Source organism: Arvicanthis niloticus, chromosome X, assembly GCF_011762505.2.
Source record: "Arvicanthis niloticus isolate mArvNil1 chromosome X, mArvNil1.pat.X, whole genome shotgun sequence".
Classification (NCBI taxonomy): domain Eukaryota; kingdom Metazoa; phylum Chordata; class Mammalia; order Rodentia; family Muridae; genus Arvicanthis; species Arvicanthis niloticus.
Genome location: NC_047679.1, coordinates 40,119,768 through 40,142,207, shown reverse-complemented (window position 1 = coordinate 40,142,207; position 22,440 = coordinate 40,119,768). Strand labels below are relative to the sequence as shown.

The 22,440-nt window shown below is 35.7% G+C and overlaps 1 protein-coding gene across 1 annotated transcript in view; it reads right to left on the bottom strand.

Moving 5' to 3' along the window:
• Nucleotides 1-22,440, bottom strand: part of Dmd (dystrophin) — a 1,571,027-nt gene that overhangs the window by 1,288,122 nt on the left and 260,465 nt on the right. Inside the window, exon 12 of the mRNA XM_076918257.1 lies at nucleotides 21,074-21,249. Within this exon, the coding sequence (XP_076774372.1) occupies nucleotides 21,074-21,249 (176 nt within the window). The remainder of the gene's footprint in view (nucleotides 1-21,073; nucleotides 21,250-22,440) is intronic.

Here is a 22,440-nt window from a genome sequence, read left to right as displayed (position 1 = left end):
ACTAGAGGGCGCACCTTCCCTTTCAAAGCTGGCCATCACTTTAGCTTCTCTTTCATTTTTTTTATCTGCATAAGAGTAATATGGTGACAAATGGATTTTTCCTGGAGGCTTTCTTACACAGAACATAAAATGTCCAAACATAAAGGTAAAATTGTGTACAAAGAACATGTTAATAGGACACCCTCAGATATAGACCTAAAATGCTTTCAGCCATTTTGTAAAACAAAAGAAACCTGAAGTCCTAACATTAACAGTATCTCCAAAAAAATACTGCCACATAATTTAAACACTTCTCAATATGCAGGGAAATATTCGTAATGCAAACATCACAGTGCTGTTTTGTGTACTCTGTAACCAAAGTTATAGTCCCTGGGTCATTGAGTCACCTAATCTTTAAACAGTTTATAAATAAATGGATTAACACACTCTGTCTATGTACCTGTAACTGTATCCATGTATTATACAAGTTAAGACTTGCTAGATGCAAGACAAACTAACTTAAAGGAGGAAAGAAGGGGGAAATATAATTTCAGGATTTTTAACCAAATTATATGTTTTTGTGAAAAAAAAGATTGCTTTTATGTGAAAAAAGAGTAATTTTAATTCCCATATGGAACCTTGGATACTAGTCATCAAAGTTTTCACATAGCTATAGACAACTATGATAAATATTAATTTGTGTATATAAAGCCCATATTAACTGTGTTCTTCACGGAGTTCTTGGCAGGAATTAAATCATGTTTTCTGGATCTTACTTCCTCGCATGTCAGGCTAGATGCACATGCTTCAGTTTGGTGTTAAGGGCAACAACAGCAAAACCAAACTACCACAGAAAACAAAACCCTCAAACAGGAAACCTAAAACAAAGACAGAAACGTAGGAAAGTAATCTCATCCACTTTAATTTTTATCACAAGTGCCCATGGGACACTTATGATCACACCCCTTGTTTTTTTTTCTAAATAAGATTAATTGGAACAGATCCATGATCATCATTTTTATAGACATTTTGTCCACCTTTTTTTTTTTACCATGTTCTGGCTATTGGAGCTAAGTTGAACAGTTGTAAAAGAGAGACTGTGGTATACAAATCCCCAAAATGTTTCTCTCTTCTCCTTTGGAAAGAAATACCGATTCCTTCCCTGTTTTGCTTAATGTAGGAGGGATGGCTTCTCCCTACACTTTTGGAAAAAAATAGATTTATTTACTTTTTTGAATAGCAGTGGAAATTGAGTGTTAGTTCACATTCAAAGGTGAGAGGACAAATTGTAGGAGTTGATTATCTCTTCCCATCTAGTAGGCCCAAGGATTTTGGATATTTTTTACACAAATGAACTGGAGGGAATGACAATGAAAAGTAGTGATTTGACTGCATAGCCCAGAACACGGGCCATCCGTCTTTGTGGCAAGCATGTGCAATTGCTGAGCCATCATGTTAAAGTAGCACTGCTTCACAAACAACATATTATAATGCTTTATTTCCAAAATACCTTTCTCCCAATGACAAGAAGATTAAAATCTAAAGGCACTTGTTTTCACACCAGAAACTCATTCTGTTCTATAATGTCATCACCAGCTTTCTTCTTCATTTCACTGGATTAAATATTCTACACAAAACTCATGGAAAAGCATCTATAAGGGCGACCACTTCATTTGAATTGCCATTTTCCATTAACTTGAGATCAATATTTCCTTGTGTTTTAACTGTATACTCAGAATGAATTTTCCCAAATCATACTAGGTCCAACTATTAAAAATGAAGTAAGCTTCTACCTCACATCTGAACATTTTAGAGGTGCTTTTTTCTTCTTCTTCTTGGCTGGGTTTATGCTAGAATGCAAGCATCCTGAGAGAACACTTCAGTATGCTTTGGAGTGATAGCAACTAGAGTGCTTTTCCAAATCATGAGCACCCATTAGATCTTAACTGAATAAATAGCGAAGTTAGCATGAAAACTAATGTTGCTGTCACTTCCCTCCTGAATAGCTGTGGCTCAAACTGTCTACAGGAGTAGTCAAAAAATTCACCACATACTGACTGTGCCTTGGACCCTATGGGAGGCAATTTAAACTTTAAACACTCACAGCGTGAAAGCTCACTGAGTTTAAAGGACTTCAACATGCTTTTATGTTGTGGGTCTTTAAAGTTTAAATAACTTCTAGTCAGGGTTCAGAAACTATCTAGTATAATGTGGAAAGTCATTTAAGTCTGACATGTCCTTACTGCCCCAGTGCACCTACCTTGGCATCATGACCTGTTTTAATCCATTTACATTTATTTTTAGTGAACATCTGTATGAACTTTAGTTTAAATACAAAATAAATCTCTCTGTTTTACAAAGCCAGTCCTTTGCTCTGCCTTCCATTATAAAATTCCATAGATGTAGTGAAATGAGCAACACAATTATTCTCACAGTTGTGTCATCTTTAAACTACACTGGGCAAGAAATGAAGCCAGAGATTAGATATAAAGGGATTCCCATGGTATAAATTTCAAATATTATGGGCAAATAAATTATCATATTTAAATTGTCTTTTGAAATATTCTTCCATGAGACTGTGAAGCACGTAAACAGAAAGAGCACAATCATAGGTAGAGAAATTCTGAGTTCGTGCAGAAAGAAATTTGGGATCAAACTAGAGGAAAGGCAGCAGAGAAGAGAAAAATCATACACTTAAAATAGTTTACAAAGTACATTTGGAAAGAATTTGGTGATGTGGCAGTTACAGAGACCACTGTCAATTGCTTCACAAGCATAGCTAATCTTTGAGGTTATGATGTGAATGATACATCACAGACTTGCAAAATCTAAAGCACACAACTACATTTGAAATTCTTATTATGAATCTAAATTACATAACTAGCAAGTGTTTGCTTTATACAAGTCTGAGTATCAGGGCAGATGGTAAGCTAGTAGTGTTGCTTTGTAATTTATAAGATCCAGTTAATTAAGAAAGACAGGAGTATAAGTAATGAACTGTGAGAAATGAAAACTTCATTAGAAGAAAATAAAATGAAAAGTTTGAAGTGTAATAACTGATCTTAAAGGGATAAGAAGAGCAAATTGACAAGAGGCGTGAGGGTGGGGGGAGGCAAAACAGAAGAGCACAATGTCCCAGAAACTGAAAGCAAGAAAATTTCAGAAAGGGACTAATCATCACTGTCAAGCATGGCGCAAAGGTCAAGAAGGATAAGAACTGAAGAGTAACCTTTGAAGCTGGCATAAGGAGCTCTCTGGTGACTTTGTAGAGAGCAGCTTTAGAACCTAAAGTAGAAAATAAGCTGGCAAAAGAAAGAATTGGAAGTAAAACATTACAGTTTTTCTGATGAGAGATGGGGTATGCACTCAATTCTGTTTCCTCTTATATTGGTATAAGTAAAAAGTGTTTATTCTTCCTTCACTTATAAAACAAACAAACTCTCCACACTACAGCTTAGGTTTGTTGCATTGTTTAAATGCACTCCAATGAATATGTTTCTGCAGCTTCTGGAACAACACATACTACATCATAGAGCCAATTCCCATTATTATATATTTCTTTTAAGAATCGTTAACCAACACATAACAGTTCTATATAGTGGATATAACTTACTATTTTCATATCTGAATATGTTTAGTGGTTTTCACATCGGGTGCTGTACATATACATCCATCCCTTCAAACATCTGTCATCTCCTTGTAAGGAAAAATGTTTTCCTAATTATTTAGAAACAATGAATATTGTTTGCTAGATATCCTGTTCTGGAAGAGAATATCAGACCATTTATCATCCTGTTAAATATGATTTTAAGACATATGGCATACAGAAGTTCCTACATCCACTCAAAAATAAAAACTTGACTCTGGCCAAAAGATTCTTCACATATAGTGAATGAAACAGTCATCTGAATAAGACTATTCTAAAAATATGTAGTGCAGGTGTTCCAAGATGAAACAATGACATCACATAGTTAAGCTTAGAGTAAACTGCGTCCTTTATAGGAAAGAAAGCTACAAGTTAAGTTGTAATGGAATTAACGTTCCATCTAATAAACTAATTTTCACAATGTTTGCCCAGAATCAATGTCCTACCATCACCTGGGAACTCGTTGAATATTAAAATTTCTGTGTTTCATCATAGGTCTAATGAATGGAATTTTAAAAAGTTAAAAGGGAGTCAGTGATCTTTAAGGATGTATATACTGATGAGCTGACTACCTTCCAATGGAGGACATGCTTCCAGAGGTATGTATGTGGGCAACACAAACTGTAGTCATGTTTTTTTTTTTTTTTAAAGAAGGAATGCTGGAAAAGAAGTATAGATCAAATAAGATACAGGAAGGTGCTGAATATAATCAAAATTCAATACATAATATTTTGACAGATCTGATAAAATTACTAAAACCAAATTGTTTGCTTAGCAAGTCTTCAAAGCTCCACAAATTATTTTAATGTAAGTTGAATTGTGAGAACAGTTCCTCATACAGAAAAGTCTCAAAATCCATGGTTTATCAGAATAACCTGGGAAGACTGAGAAAGGTTTTATAGCCTCCCAGCAAAGAACTTCTTTTTTACCAGACATGGAGAAAGCAAACTGATTTGCATTAAAAACAAGTTGTGACATGAAACTGCTTTATCATGCACTATGCTTTGAATATTCCCACTCCCAAGTAATTTTTGGTATATGTGCATCTAAAATGCCCATCATTCCATTCTTTAAAACATGGTTATGAGACAATCTTTGATTTGTTTAGCAAAATAAAATTTAAGAACTTTAAATGCGTAGTTACATTTAAGAATTTATGAAGATATATGAAAAGTTTCAATTCTTCATAAAAATTTTACTCTCCTAACTAAAATTTGTGTTCCTACCAAGATGATTTGATAATAGATTGGAATAAAAGCATTACATTGAAGAAATAACACCATAGGAGAAATTAAGAAAGTCAGCACTAGTCTTTATTTTACAACTCTAAGCAGGTTATTTAACCTTTCTAGACCCCAATTAACCTGTAATCCTGGAGATGTCTAGTCTCCTTAGACAAAAAGAAGCAAGTGATCTTAGTTTTGCTGGGCTAAATCAAGGATAAGATATGTCATATCAAGCCCAGTATCCCAGGTATTTTCGGCTCAGTTCATTACCCATAATATTTTTCAAAATGGTCCATACACATTAATTATTTAGGTTTGTCAAATAAGTTAACATGATTTAATGTACAATTTCCAGATTTTTCTTATGAATCAAAGCTAAAATAATAATTTGGAAATATAAACATCATAAAACTGGAGAGTTGTTGTCTCTTCCTCTGTATTTTTTCCAGGGGTGGGATAACATACATTAACATTCCTCAAGCAACAGCATCATTAAGAGAAAAATTATAAAAAAATGAGAAAGGCATAAATGTTAAAAAAAACATAAAATAGCATACGTATACAATCTAGTCCACTAATGTATTTTAATATGCAAACACCGTACAAGCAAATAACAAACAATATTGTGTGCCTGCTTATTCAAGCACTATAACAGGTTATCAGATGAATTTAGATATTCTCAGTGGCTCTAATATTGTTCTTGAACTGCAGGATGCTAATTTTGAAAGATTTCACTTTTGAAAGATAATCTTCATTGAAATGAGATTTGTTAAAAAATTATTCAATTTTCTATTGTTTTCACCTTGTTGATGCAAAAATATAAATGAAAGTTTTGATGAAAGTTCTTTAAGTAATTGATACAGGATTAGGACCTAACTCATTAAATAAATGTCAATTAACTAGATAATATATCTACTTATAACATACTCTCAGTTCCATACTCTGATCATTGTTAATGTGTAAAATTATATCACTGAGCTATAGAATAGTTCAGTGTTGAAAATAATTACATTGTACCCTGAGAAAACACTTTTGTAAATCTGAATGTGAGGAAGACAATTTAAGAATTCTATGTATGTAAAAACTATAATTGCTAAGGAATCAACTGTACCATAAGTAATTAAGAAAACTACAAAGTAACACAATGCTGAGTTTTAGATTTCTTAATTATTTAATTAAGTAGAGGTATCCTAGAGTCTATTCATAAATAAATATTGTTCATAAATAAATATTGTTCAAGTGAACATGGATCTTTTCAGACTTATTTAATATACTACTTGCAATTTCAAATAAAGAAATAAAACAATTAAAGGAGATCAAGGGAATATATGTTTTAAATGAAGAAGTCAATTATGATTATTTACAGATAATAACATATTATATATAAACAACCTAAAAATTATACCAGGGAACTCTGACAGCTGATATACAGTTTTTAGAATTATGCAAATTACAAATGGGATGTGAGTGAAGACAATGAAACACCTTTAACAGTAGCATCAAATAATACCAAATGTCTGGATTACTCTAACCAAACAAGTGAAAGACTTTTAGGATAAAAACCTAAAGGCTTTGAAGAAAGAGAATGAAGATATCAGAAGATAGAAAGATCTCCAATGCTCATGGATTGGTAGGATCAACATAGTATGAATGGCCATCTTGCCAAAACACATCCAATGCAATTCTCATCAAAATTACAAAACAATTCTTTACAGAAATTAAAAGGATAATTCTCATCTTCATATGGAAAAACAAAAAATTTAGGGTTTGCTAAAAACTTCCTGAACAATAAAAGAATTATTGGAGGTAACACCATCCCTGACCTCAAGTTGTACTACAGAGCAATAGTAATAAAACACTCAAGGTATTGGCATAAAAACAATGGAATTAAACTTAAGACCCAGTCCTAAACTCACAAACTCATGGACATCTGATTTTTGATAAAGTCAAAAATACATGCTGGTAAAAGGAAGGCATCTTTAACTATTTGTGTTGGTCAAATTGGATGTCTGCATGTAGAAGAATGCAAATAGATTCACATTCACTACTCTGCAAAAATCTAATGTCCAAGTGAATCAAAGACCTCAACATAAAACCAGACATACTGAAATGGATAGAAGAAAAAGGGAGAGTAGCTTTGAATGCAGTTGCACAGTAGACAACTTTCTGAACATAACACAGATAATGATAACTAAACCCTGAACACTGAAACTGATAACTAAGATTAAGGATTAATAAATGGGACTTCATTAAATTTTCAGCAGCATAGAGAAAGAGAAAAGATTTTTACTGACTCCATATTTGATAGAAAAATAAAAATGAACTCAAGAAACTTGATATTAAAAATAATAATAATTTAAATAAAAATAAGGTATAGATCTAAACAGAGAATCCTAAATAGACAAATCTCATAGGCATCAAGAAGATGGAAATCAAAACTCCTTTAAGATTCTATCTTATATTTGTCAGAATGGCTAAAATCAATAACACAAGTGACAGCTCATGGTGGTAAAGTTGTGAATGAAGGTAAACACTCCTCCATTGCTGGTTGGAGTACAAACTTGTACAGCCACTGTGGAAATCAATATGGCAGTTTCTTGAAAAATTGAGAAATAACCTCCCTCAAGACTCAGCTATACCGCTCTTGGGAATATATCCAAAAGTTGCTTTATTGTACCATGAAGATACTTGCTGAACTGTGTTATAATGCTTATAAATAATAATCACAAACAGTAGACAATATAGAATGAATACAGAAATGTTGGCATATTTACACCATGTAGAATTACTAAGCCACTTTTTTAAAAAAATCATGAAATTGCAGACAAATGAATACAACTAGAAAGAAATCACCCTGAATGTGGTAACCTGAATGTGGGTAGACCCAGAAAGACAAACATGGTATGTATTCACTTATAGGTAGATATTAGCTGTTACATAAATGATAGTCAAAGCATAGTCCACAGACCCAGAGAGGTTTGGTAGGTGAGGGCTATATAGGAGAAGCAAGTATCTCCCTGGGAAGGGGAAGTATAATAGATTCTTCAGGTAGACCAGAGGATGTGGGGATGGGAGATAGAAGATCAGCTAGTGGAAATGGAAGTATAGAGTGTGGAGAGAGACAGCTAGAATTAGGGGGACGTAGCAATATAGAGCCTCGTGCAGAGGAGACTTCCTGAAATCAATGAGGATGACCCTATTGAGGACTCCAAGTAATAAAGGATAAGGAATTTGAATTAGCCATTGTTTGTAGCCATGCATGGTTTCCTCCAGTGATGTCACTGGGTTAAGATCAGTTGAGTGGTTGGCCAAGGAAATCCTGCAGAGATTCCTAAACATTTCAGGCTAATCTTAGGCTAGGCTAAACCTGACAACTGGGCCCCAACACTGGATAACAAAGAGATTTAGGGTAAAAACAAGCAGGACTTTACACAGGCTGAAGCTGCAATCATGGGGCCTACCTGGTTCTGCACCATATCCTCAGCAAATATGATGAGGCTGTTAGTTTGATGTTTTGTGTGACCCCTAATAATGGGAGTGGATGAGACTCTGACACTTTTGGTTATATTTGGGAATCTTTTCCTCCTGTTGATTTTCCTATTCCAACCTTGATATAGGTACCTCTGCCTTGACTTTTTTGTATTTGTTTTGTCCTGTATGGGTGTTGCCTCTTGGAGGCCTGCTTTTTTTGAAAGGGAAATGGAAGGAAAGTAGAACTTGGGAGGGGGTAAAGGGAGGGGAAACTGATGTCAAGACATATTGCATGAAACAACATACTATTTTCCATAAAAACTTGTAAAAGAAATAAAAAATATAATAAAGTATGAAACCAGAAAAAGGAATAATCTTATGAGAAACTAGGTAGAAATATTAAATGATATTGGAATGTTAAAAGAAAGTTACTTCAATTAGTTCAACTATGCCACTGACTCTTAAAAATGTGTTTTCTAGCTATTACATACCTAGCATATTAGTATACAAGTAAAATTAAAGCAATACAAAGTTTAGTATTTTTATTGTGATTGGTGATCAGAAAATATATGTGCATAAATCAAAAGAAATATATTATGTTCAATAATTTGAAATGAAAAATTTAGAAGATGCTAAGTAAAAAGTTGATAGGACAATAAGAATAATGTTTAGCCCTCCTGCAGTCTGAGGCCTGCGGGTAAGTGCACCCAGGAGCCCCCCAGACACATTCTGGGGGATCCATAGAACCCATAGCCAGCTATAGCACGCCCCTTCTGCCGCTCGCCCCTCCTGCAGTCTGAGGCCTGCGGGTAAGTGCACCCAGGAGCCCCCCAGACACATTCTGGGGGATCCATAGAACCCATAGCCAGCGCTAGCACGCCCCTTCCGCCGCTCGCCCCTCCTGCAGTCTGAGGCCTGCAGGTAAGTGCACCCAGGAGCCCCCCAGACACATTCTGGGGGATCCATAGAACCCATAGCCAGCGCTAGCACGCTCCTTCTGCTGCGCGCCCCCCCTCCGGTCTGAGGCCTGCAGGGTCTGAGTCCCAGACCAGACCTCTACCAGGTCTGCAGTTGTGTGGACCCCGGATTCCACCTGAGACATACTGGAAGGTCCGCTCAACCCAGAGCCACAGAGGAACAACTGAACTCAGAGTGTCAGACAACATACCCTGAGATATCCAAGAGGAGACACTGCACCCAGAACAGCAGACATCTAGCTGGACTGCTACCTTGGAGGCACCATATCCTGAGGCATCCTAGAGATACCACTGTAATCAGGGCAGCTGGAAAAAAATCACAAAGACATCTGGACTCCTAGAAGACCAAACAAAAGCGAGACAACTGGAAAGACAGGCTTCAATCAGAGACAGAAGTACAGGTAGCACTAGAATTAACCAGATGGCAAAAGGCAGGCGCAAGAACATAAGCAACAGAAACCAAAGTTACATGGCATCATCAGAACCCAGTTCCCCCATCATAGCAAGCCCTGAACACCCCATCACACCAGAAAAGCAGGATTCAGAATTAAAATCACTTCTCATGATGATGATAGAGGACTTTAAGAAAGACATAAATAACACTCTCAAAGAACAGATAGAAACCCTTAGAGAGGAAACACAAAAATCCCTTAAGGAATTACAAGAAAATGCAACCAAACGGGAGAAGGAATTAAACAAAACCATGCAGGATCTGAAAATGGAAGTAGAAACAATAAAGAAATCACAAAGGGAGACTACCCTGGAGATAGAAAACTTAAAAAAACGATCAGGAGTCATAGATACAAGTATTACCAACAGAATACAAGAGATGGAAGAGAGAATCTCATGTGCAGAAGATACCATGGAAAACATTGACACAACTGTCAAAGAAAATGCAAAATACAAAAAGCTACTAACCCAAAATATACAAGAAATCCAAGACACAATGAGAAGGCCAAACCTAAGGATAATAGGAATAGATGAGGGGGAAGACTCCCAACTTAAAGGACCAGTAAATATTCTCAACAAAATTATAGAGGAAAACTTCCCTAACCTAAAGAAAGAGATGTCCATAAATATACAAGAAGCCTACAGAACTCCAAATAGTTTAGACCAGAAAAGAAATACTTCTCGCCACATAATAGTCAAAACATCAAATGTACAAAACAAAGAAAAAATACTAAAAGCAGTAAGGGAAAAAGGCAAAGTAACATATAAAGGCAGACCTATAAGAATTACACCAGATTTCTCACCAGAGACCATAAAAGCCAGAAGATCCTGGACTGATATCATACAGACCCTAAAAGAACATAAATGTCAGCCCAGACTACTATACCCAGCAAAACTGTCAATCATTATTGATGGAGAAACCAAAATATTCCATGACAAATCCAAATTTACACAGTATCTCAACACAAACCCAGCACTTCAAAGGATAATTGGTAGAAAACTCCATCACAAGGAGGGAAACTACAACCTGGAAAAAGCAGGAAAGTAATCTTCCAAAAACCATAAAAGAAGGTAGCTACACAAACATATCTCCACTGCCAATAACAAAAATAACAGGAAACAACACTCATTTTTCCTTAATATCTCTTAATATCAATGGACTCAATTCGCCAATAAAAAGACATAGACTATCAGACTGGATACGTAAAAAGGACCCAACATTTTGCTGCATTCAGGAAACGCACCTCTGTGGAAAGGACAGACACTACCTCAGAGTAAAAGGTTGGAAAACAATCTACCAAGCAAATGGTCCCAAGAAACAAGCTGGAGTAGCGATTCTAATATCAAATAAAATCAGTTTTCAACCAGAAGTAATCAAAAAAGATAAAGAAGGACACTTCATATTCATGAAAGGAAAAATGTACCAAGAGGAACTTGCAATTCTCAACATCTATGCCCCAAATGTAAGGGCACCCACATACATAAAAGACACTTTACTAAAACTTAAAGCATACATTGCACCCTACACAATAATAGTGGGAGATTTCAACACCCCACTCTCAGCTCTGGACAGATCATGGAAACAGAAACTAAATCGAGACACAATGAAACTAACAGAAGTTATGAACCAATTGGACTTAACTGACATCTATAGAACATTTCATCCTAAAACAAAAGAATACACCTTCTTCTCAGCACCTCATGGTACCTTCTCGAAAATAGACCATATAATTGGTCACAAAACAGGCCTCAACAGATACAAAAAGATTGAAATAATCCCCAGCACCTTATCAGACCACCATGGATTAAGACTTGTCTTTGACAAGGACAAAAACATCAGAAAACCGACATACACTTGGCAACTGAAAAATGCTCTACTCAATGATAACTTGGTCAAGGAAGAAATTAAGAATGAAATTAAAGACTTTTTAGATTTAAACGAAAATGAGGACACATCATATCAAAACATGTGGGACTCATTGAAAGCAGTACTAAGAGGAAAAATCATAGCTCTAAGTGCTCACAAAAAGAAAGTGGAAAGAGCATACATCAACAACTTGACAGCAAACCTGAAAGCATTAGAACAAAAAGAAGCTAGTATACCCAAGAGGAGTAGACGGCAGGAAATAATCAAACTCAGGGCTGAAATCAACCAAGTCGAAACAAAAAGAACTATACAAAATATCAACAAAACCAGGAGCTGGTTCTTTGAGAAAATCAACAAGATAGACAAACCCTTAGCCAGACTAACCAAAGGGTGCAGAGACAGCATTCAAATTAATAAAATCAGAACTGAAAAGGGAGACATAACAACAGAAACAGAGGAAATTAAAAAAATTATCAGATCCTACTACAAAGGCCTATACTCAACAAAATTGGAAAATCTGGAGGAAATGGACAATTTTCTAGATAGATACCAGGTACCAAAGTTAAACGAGGAGCAGACAAACCACCTAAACAGTCCCATAACGCCTAAAGAAATAGACACAGTCATTAAAAATCTTCCCACCAAAAAATGTCCGGGGCCAGATGGTTTCAGTGCAGAATTCTTTCAGACCTTCAAGGAAGACCTAATACCAATCCTCTTCAAGTTATTCCATCGAATAGAAACAGAAGGAACACTACCCAATTCATTCTATGAAGCTACCATTACACTCATACCTAAACCACAGAAAGACCCAACAAAGAAAGAGAACTACAGACCAATCTCTCTTATGAATATTGATGCAAAAATACTCAATAAAATTCTCGCAAACCGAATCCAACAACACATCAAAACAATTATCCATCAAGATCAAGTAGGCTTTATCCCAGGAATGCAGGGATGGTTCAATATTCGGAAATCCATCAATGTAATCCACTACATAAATAAACTCAAAGAGAAAAACCACATGGTCATATCACTAGATGCTGAGAAAGCATTTGACAAAATTCAACATCCCTTCATGTTAAAAGTCTTGGAAAGATCAGGAATACAAGGCCCATATCTAAACATAGTAAAAGCAATATACAGCAAGCCAGTAGCCAACATCAAACTAAATGGAAACTTGAAGAAATCCCACTAAGATCAGGGACTAGGCAAGGCTGCCCACTCTCACCTTACCTATTCAATATAGTACTGGAAGTCCTAGCTAGAGCAATTAGACAACAAAAGGAAGTCAAAGGGATACAGATAGGAAAGGAAGAAGTCAAAATTTCACTATTTGCAGATGATATGATAGTATACTTAAGTGAACCTAAAACTTCCACCAGAGAACTCCTAAACCTGATAAACAACTTTAGCAATGTGGCTGGATATAAAATCAACTCAAACAAATCAGTAGCCTTCCTCTACTCAAAGGATAAACAGGCAGAGAAAGAAATCAGGGAAATGACACCCTTCACAATAGCCACGAATAAAATAAATTATCTTGGAGTGAATCTAACAAACAAGTGAAAGATCTGTATGACAAGAACTTCAAGTCTCTCAAGAAAGAAATTGAAGAACATCTCAGAAGATGGAAAGATCTCCCATGCTCCTGGATTGGCAGGATTAATTTAGTAAAAATGGCTATCCTGCCAAAAGCAATCTACAGATTCAATGCAATACCCATCAAAATTCCAAATCAATTCTTCATAGAGATAGAAAGAGCAATTTACAAATTCATATGGAATAACAAAAAACCTAGGATAGCGAGAACTATTCTCAACAATAAAAGAACCTCTGGGGGAATCACCATTCCGGACCTCAAACTGTACTACAGAGCAGTAGTGATAAAAACTGCTTGGTATTGGTACAGAGACAGAAAGGACGATCAATGGAACAGAATTGAAGACCCAGAAATGAACCCGCATACCTATGGTCACTTGATATTTGACAAGGGAGCTAAATTCATCCAGTGGAAAAAGGACAGCATTTTCAACAAGTGGTGCTGGCTCAACTGGAGGTCAACATGTAGAAGAATGCAAATTAATCCATTCTTATCTCCTTGCACAAAGCTCAACTCCAAGTGGATAAAGGACCTTCACATAAAGCCAGGTACACTGAAAATATTAGAAGAGAAGTTGGGGAAGACCCTCGAATACCTAGGCACAGGGGAAAAGTTCCTAAACAGAACACCAATGGCTTATGCTCTAAGATCAAGAATCGACAAATGGGACCTCATCAAATTGCAAAGCTTCTGTAAGGCAAAGGACACTGTCAACAAGACAAAACGGCAACCAACAGATTGGGAAAAGATCATTACCAATCCTACATCTGATAGGGGGCTAATATCTAATATTTACAAAGAGCTCAAGAAATTAGACGCCAAACAACAAAATAACCCCATTAAAAAATGGGGTACAGAGCTAAACAAAGAATTCTCAACTGAGGAAACTCGAATGGCCGAGAAGCACCTTAAGAAATGCTCAACATCCTTAGTCATCAGGGAAATGCAAATCAAAACAACACTGAGATACCACCTCACACCAGTCAGAATGGCTAAGATCAAAAACTCAGGTGATAGTAGATGCTGGCGAGGATGTGAAGAAAGAGGAACACTCCTGCATTGTTGGTGGGGTTGCAAGCTGGTACAACCACTTTGGAAGTCAGTCTGGCGGTTCCTCAGAAAATTGGATATAGCACTACCTGAGGACCCAGCTATACCACTTCTGGGTATATACCCAGAAAATGCCTCAACAAATAACAAAGACATATGCTCCACTATGTTCATAGCAGCCCTATTTATAATAGCCAGAAGCTGGAAAGAACCCAGATGCCCTTCAACAGAGGAATGGATACAAAAAATGTGGTACATTTACACAATGGAATATTACTCAGCTATTAAAAATAATGAATTCGAGAAATTCTTAGGTAAATGGATGGATCTAGAAAATATAATCCTGAGTGAGGTAACCCAATCACAAAAGAACACACATGGTATTTACTCACTGATAAGCGGAGATTAGCCCAAAAGTTTGAAACAACAAAGATTCAACTACCAGACAACACGAAGCTCATGAAGAAGAAAGAACAAGTGAGGATACCTAGGTCTTTCTTAGAAGGAGTAACTAAATAACCAAGGGAGCAAATATGGAGACAAAGTGTGGGTCAGAATCTGAAGGGGGGGTTGTAGGGAGACCATTGTGTCTGGGTATTCATTCCATAGGCAGTCACCAAAAATAGACGCTGATAGGGATGTCAGGATGGGAAAGCTGACAGCAGCCTGATAAGGATGTCTCCTTAGAGGTCTCTCAGAGTCGGACATACCCAGAGTCAGATACCCACAGCTGTCCATTAATCTGATCAAAGTTCCCAATGGAGGAGTTAGAGAGTAAATTGAAGGAACCGTGAACCATACGGGCTGGTGGCCCTGTGAGGAGAGCAAGAATACCAACCAGCCAGAGCTCCCCAGGGTCTAAACCACCAGCCCAGGTGCACATAGGGAGAGACACATGACTCCAGCTGTATATGTAGGGGAGGATGGCCCTGTTGGGCATAGGTGGGAGACAAGATCATTGGTACCCTGAAGGCTGAGCACTGAGGGGGGGGAATCTGAGGGTGGGGAGGGAGGCTGGGGGTAGGTGGGTAAACACCTTCATAGAGGCAGGAGGAGGGGGGATGGGATAAGGGGTTCCTGGGTGGTGGGGGAAATATGGTAAGGGGATAAAATTTGAAATGTAAATATTATATCCAATAAAAGAGGGGAAAAATAGAAAAGCGGTTAGAACCAACATTCTTAATAAAATGTCAGCCCTCTTAAAAAATACTATCTTGATACTAAAATTTGTTTTGAGAATTGTATATTGCAGAATGATCAGCCTTGGTGTATCTACTCAACAAGCAAGCTGGGCAGACCTGCTCAAACCTCTGAGGTCTGTGAATTCCATCTGGAGGCAGCGAAGACACAGCATCAGAGGATTGTCAACTTACTCCCCCCCCCACTCCTCTTCTAACATCTCAATGCCCATAATCAGCTTGAAGAAGCTAATGAAGAGTCAGCGCCCCTATTCCCTGGGCATGGGGACTAAGGTGGTAAATGTTGGGCTGTCTCTCTAGGGAAAAGTAGTGGTTTTGTCGGAATAGAGAGGATTAGCTAGGGTTTATTGCATAGCCATAACCTATTAGTAGAAATCTGTATAATTAATATCAAGATGAAGATATAAATTCTTAAATGGCACCAATTTACTTTGTTTACAAATTTTAAGGTTTTCATTGGCATGAGCTTCTTATTGATATAAGAGTGAGATGAATATTGTTACTCTCATAGGCATTGTACCTGTATAACACACTTAGGAATACAAAGCTTAGACCCAGTCCTTCTTTAACTTTTTTAACTGATTTGAGATGGTCAGCCTGTGAGTTAAGGGACTATAGCAAATTCATGACTGGGAGTTTATTATAAGGGTGTTCTCTATGTTTTATTTAGAAATAGCTGAGTGGAGTTAACAGGCAACAGTCCAGATTACCTTACATGGATAGCTGGTTTTCAAAACATCAGAAATCCTTAGAATTGACATGACAAACATTTCAGTATTAATGTTCATTTTCATTAGAGACCTGTCTGCTCCGGACAGCTTCCTATATTGAATTCTAAGAAGAAATTGAGCATCCTTGGAGTTACTCCAGTTGTGGTGAGACAGCCACTAGGCAAGAATTGCCACTTTCCTTCTACAGACAAATTACTGTCCAGAAAAGGACACACTTGCAGAATAGTCGACTGATTATATCTGCCTAGACAGAGTAATCAGCCCTTAATAATTCTGCAGCACTAAGGTCTGTCAGATGATCCTGGGCCAGAAGGCAGAAGAACAGATGCTCCAACGTTTTGAAGTAGAGCGAGTGTCCAGGTGTTCAGAGGTCTCTATAAATTGGCTAAGTTTTAGAAGCTATGCTTTGTGCTTCCCACAATTATAGTCAACTCAGTCATTCTGGATTTCTGATGGGGTTGAAAATTTATAGCTATTTACTTTGAGAGAAAAGATCTGAGTGTATGGTCATCAGCTGACATTCATCCTAAAGCCAAGGAAAAAGCCAGGTTCAGAACTAAGTGTTTTAGTTAGGATAGATGACAGAGGTGCTGGTTAGTCAACAAAAGGATGGACTGGGTATTAGGACTATCTTGTACCTCACTGGTACAAATAGGCATAATTATGCTCTAATTGTATTTTGAGAGAAATGTTTCCTTTTAACAGGAAGGGTGAGGTGTAGGAGGAGCTAAGGTGGGAGGAGTACTGAGAGGAAGAAAAGGAGTAAGAAGAGGAGAAGAAGAAGGAGAGGAGAAGCTAGGTGATGAAAGAGAGATAGAGGGGGGAGACAGGGAAGCAGATGTTCATGTATCTCCACCAGTCAAAGATAGTTGATATACCTAGGTTGGGTAGTGGGTTACACCTCTGATTGAACAATACCAAACTTATAAAGCCTATGATTAACATTTCTTAAAAAAATGTATAAATGCAAAAAGGAAAAGGGGGCATGGGATAGGGGTTTTCTAAGGGGGGGGAATGGGGAAACGGGATGGTATCTGAAGTGTAAATGAAAGATCTAATAAAAAAAAGTAAAAAAAAAAACAAAAACAAAGTTACAAGAAAAAAAAGAATAATGTTTAATATATTTAAAATCAATATATGATTTTTTAATATGATAGTGATTATATTAATAATGATTTACTTCCAGATGGAAAGCACAAAAGAAAATTGGAAATATAATAATTATAAGGAAGTTCATTGGAAGTTGAAAGAAATTACACAAGAAGAAGAGAAATTGCTTGGTTTATAGAATATGAAGTAAGAATGTTCAGAAAATGGCTTAAATAATGATACTTGTATAATAATTAAATATAAAAATGATAAAAATATAAGAGTAGTTGTTTAGGTATACTATAGAATTCAGGAGGCAAATGTTTGGGGAAAAAAAGGAAAACAAGGGTATTATATAGTCATTATATTTGAGATATTTATCATGGGATTTCTTGCCCCAAATTCTATACATTAATATTCTCCATCAATAATTCCAGCACTATCACCACTTTTACCTCTAAATTACTACCACTGCCATTCTCACAAAATCCATTAACTCCATGAACATTTAGAAATTCAAATCTCCTAGCATTTATAGAAAATCTATTCCCTCATATGCATCAAATTCAGTGCTTCTTCTTCTTCACTGTACATGATAATGTAAAAACTATTGAATTGGATGAATAGGTTTTAAGTGATTTTTCTGAGGTCATATGTTAGTAATCAAAACAGGCAACTTCCAAACCTGGGTACACTTGTTTCCAAGGTTTGCTACTCATCTGGACATACAGGCCATACATTATGTTTAAAATATGTGTGCAATATAATTGTGAGCAATAAAAATAGAAACTGAAGCACTGGCTGGATTCTGATGTAGGAATACCACCACTGGAGCATCTGCATTTGAGGGAAGAGGTCATATATAGAGAAACATGACTTGGGACTCATTCTACAAATTTACAAGAGAGGACAATTGAGATAAGTCTCAAAGGGATTAGCCTTATGAGACACTTTCTTAGGAATTAGATCAAAATGAAAACCAGGAGATGGACTATAGTTAGTCATAGATGCTGAACAAGAACATTGTTTTAAAGAAGGACAATTAACCAAACACAAGTACAAAGTACACAGAAAAATGTAATTGTTTCAAATATGGGAGACAGGTACTGGTTAACATAAAGTTTTCAGTCATAAGTTCATGAAAGTTCTTTAGTTACATTCCATGAAGTAAACATTTATCAATTACTGAATGTAATTGCTTCAAAATGCTTCTTTTGCACTTTGTTCAGTTTAAACTCATCATTGTAGAGTCTATATAGTTTGTCTATATAATTATCCTTTTCAAAGAAAGACACCTGGAGAGTGCACGCTAGTGCTAAGCATAATTATTCTGGGACAACAAGTATAATTAGACAGCTTCAAGCAAACCATGACAAAATAGCACCTTAGTCTTTGACCCACTGAAGAGCTATTTTACTATACATTCTGTGTTGAAATCAAAGCCCAGGTACTCTGTAGCTATTTATAATACTAATAATGCCTACACCTATCTTGGAAAGTTATCAGGAAAAATTAATGTTATTCAGTTAAAGCATAGAATCTTGTTCTAAGCATATAATAAAACCCCCCAATAAATTCTGGGTTTATTGAAATCATCTGTACATTCCCATTTATTCTTTCAACCTAGTCATTTACAATAACCATGGGGAACATATGATCAAACAGCATTAGGTGACCAATTTCTCTTCCACTACACATGCTTTTCTGAATGAAATGAATCCAAACATAAATTTCAAAGCAAATACAATCTCAGTCCAAGAGGCAGAAATAAATCCTTGAAGATAGACTGGAATAGATCAACTCACTTTGCTGAAGTTCATGTAAGGCTGTTTCTGAAGATATTACAATCATTGGGCAGCATATACCCAAAAGTGATCAGCCTACTAAGTTTCTTCTATAGACAGACATTCAATGTGACATTATATATATTAGTGGAAATGCTATTAGAAAAATGAATGCAAACTAAGAGACTTACTGATTTGTTTGTGCCATTATAATTTTTCCTCACCATCAGTGAATAGTGACATTTACACTATTGTAGCAATGAGACTGTGTGGAATTTCTGCCTAAAATGGATGCACTATGTTATCCAAATTTTGTGAACCACTTGACCAGATGAAAGAGCAGCCAACATTAATTTCTGTTGTATCAGATACATTTTGTGAGGTGTCATAGAATTATAGCTATGTTATTTTTAAAAATGTGCCTTTGTCATGTGAAAGACTCATAGATGATAAAAGTTTGAATAAATAGGGTTGTGTTTTAAATGAAGACTCTGAAATTTGAAATTTATACAATTGGAAGTCATGAAGTATTAGTCTTCTGAATATTTTAACCCCTCAAAATACAATATCATGGCTGTAGAGAGGGCTCAGTGTGTAAAACCCTTGCTATAAAAGCGTAGGAATTAGAGTTCAAATTCACATATAAAAAAGTGGGTATAGTAGTTTCCATCTGTAATGCCAGTGCTCCTAATGTGCGACTGGAAGCTGAGAGAGGAGAATCCATGAAAGTTCACTTTGTAGTTGCCTATGGAGTGGTGAACAATGGAAAGCACAATAACAAAAACAAGAATCTGCTTCAAACAATAGAATTCAAGGACTGATACACACATTGTCTTCTCCTATCCATACATGCACTGTGGCATGCACATGTCCATGCTACCAAAAAGAATATGCATACATATCATCCATCCACACTCATATAGGCGAGTTTCATACACATAAAATGATAATAAGTATATAAGTACTAATTATTAGTTCATAACTCATAGAGAAAACAGCAATAGGCGGCTGTTGTCTAGACTGTAGAATTCTGTACTAGACAGCTCAGCAAAACAGAAATATTTTGAAGCCAAAGACATAGTTTGAAATTTTTGAATCAAATTATGTTATTAATAAATGTAATAAAAGTATCAAATAATTTGTTCAAATAATTTTTGAGATGATTCTTTTTCGTTGCTAAGAATATCTGACATACTAGTTTTAGGTATGTATTCTTGTACTTCCATACTCTGGTGTGTGCAAATTCTAATGTCAAGTGTTCTATACATTCCTGATCATATGCTACTTAGAAACATAAAGCATATTGCAATGTAATTTCTTAATCTTATAATAATGAATCTAGGATGGAAATTGTATCATTTTATGATTTTCATGTCAGTTTTGCCTTTAAGTATTTTGGCCATGATTTTAATATGTCCACTGGTTTACAGAATACCTAACACATCCAATGTCTTCTAAGAATTTTTCACAGAAAGATAATTTAAAAGTTCTAATGCCTTTAAGATAAGACTTTATAAATATCAAAGAACAGGAAATCTGCTCTGTAATTACTTCTGATTTAGGATGTGCAGATTGAGACATTATGTTCTCATGCAGCAGCAGAATGGATCTCATTATTAAAGGTGTCCTTCTTCAGAAAATTGCATTTCCCATTACTGGAAGAAAGCCATTTAATGCAAAACTAATGCATGAACAAGCAGGCAGGCCCTTATAAGGAAAAAAAAAAAACAAACCAAAACTGGACATTTTCAGGATTAAAATGTGCCATAGGTGTTCATTACTCTTAGTTTCTTCTTTCAATTCAGAAAAGAGCATTTCCATTAAGCCTCCAGTTATTGACATAATGATTTCTTGGGTAAATTTTAAAACAGCTCTTTATTTTTCTCACTATTTAATTGACATTACAAAGTACTTAAGCTTTAGGAAATATGATTCCACTATAAAACATGAGTCTCATGGAAATGAGTTTTCCTGCTTAAAAATGAATCTTGGTGCACTCACTTTTTCCTGATCTCAGAATCCACAGTAATCTGCCTCTTCTTTTGAGGAGGTGGTGGTGGAAGTTCCTCTTGGGCATGTTTTACCATGATTTGTTCCCTTGTGGTCACCATAGTTACCGTTTCCATTACAGTTGTCTGTGTTAGTGATGGCTGAGTGGTGGTGACAGCCTGTGAAATCTGTGAGAAATATTGAAACAGAGGTCAGACACTTCTTGAAAGACTTTGGTAAAGACTGCTTGGAGTAGTGAAGGAAAATAATGAGAAACTGTTTCTGCTTGTTGGTACATTGACCTTCAGATCAAACCAACACCATATTAACTCTGAATCAAATTATTTTATCTGGCTTAAGTTATGTTGACTGAAACAGCAAAGCTAGATAATCTGAAAATCATATGTAAACAGTGACTCTGGAGTGAACTTAAAAAAACAACTTCAGGAAGTAATGAAAACAAAACAAAAACAAAATGAAACAAGCAAAAAAGGACGCCACTGTATCATTAAGACATACTAAATCAAATGTTCACAACATTAAGATACATTTTGATAAAATATCTGAGTACAATTTCTAACATCTGGGACATTGTATACATGTATTAATAGTTTTCCAATGATTTTAGATTAAAAAACATCACTTGAATGAAGAAAAACCTTTAAAAAGAATGAATTACATCAAATACAGTTTAAAATGAAATTTTGATTTTATAAATATTATTTTGATCATGGCACATTTAAAATGATTGTCAGTTAAAGTCCAGAATAAAATGCCATTTAATAAAGGTGGCATCTTTTACAATTTTAGTACAAGGCTAATATGAAGTAATTATTAATTCATGAGTATCTTTGAGTTTCATGTTTTTCAAAGGTTTGACTTAAAATATTCTCTGTATAAGCCACTGAACATGTTCAAATACATAATTTTCTAAATTTATCATTATAGATGCTTGTTGTAGAATTATACTCCCCTTCAGATCTGACATATTTGGAAAGACATAGTTTAAAAATTTGCCCTAATATAATATGTGATATACTTCATGGCACTTATCATCTTCACATGCAAGACAATATCACAGACAAGATGTACAAAATGATTTATTCCTTCCCTTTAAATTCTCCACTTATATTCCTCAGTGCTCACTTTAGTATGCCCATAAGTTATCTCTGGAATATTAATTACAGCCCGTTGTAACCAATTTATTTGGAAGATTTATTTCCAACAAGACCAAAGGAAGCTTGCAATAGTTCTGCTTTTGGCTATTAAGACAAGAACAAGTATTTTGCTAAAACAAAGAATTGTTAAATAGACTTTCAAGAACATTCTGAGAAATATGAGCATTTAGTGTACCATCCATCCACGATTGTTATCTGTTA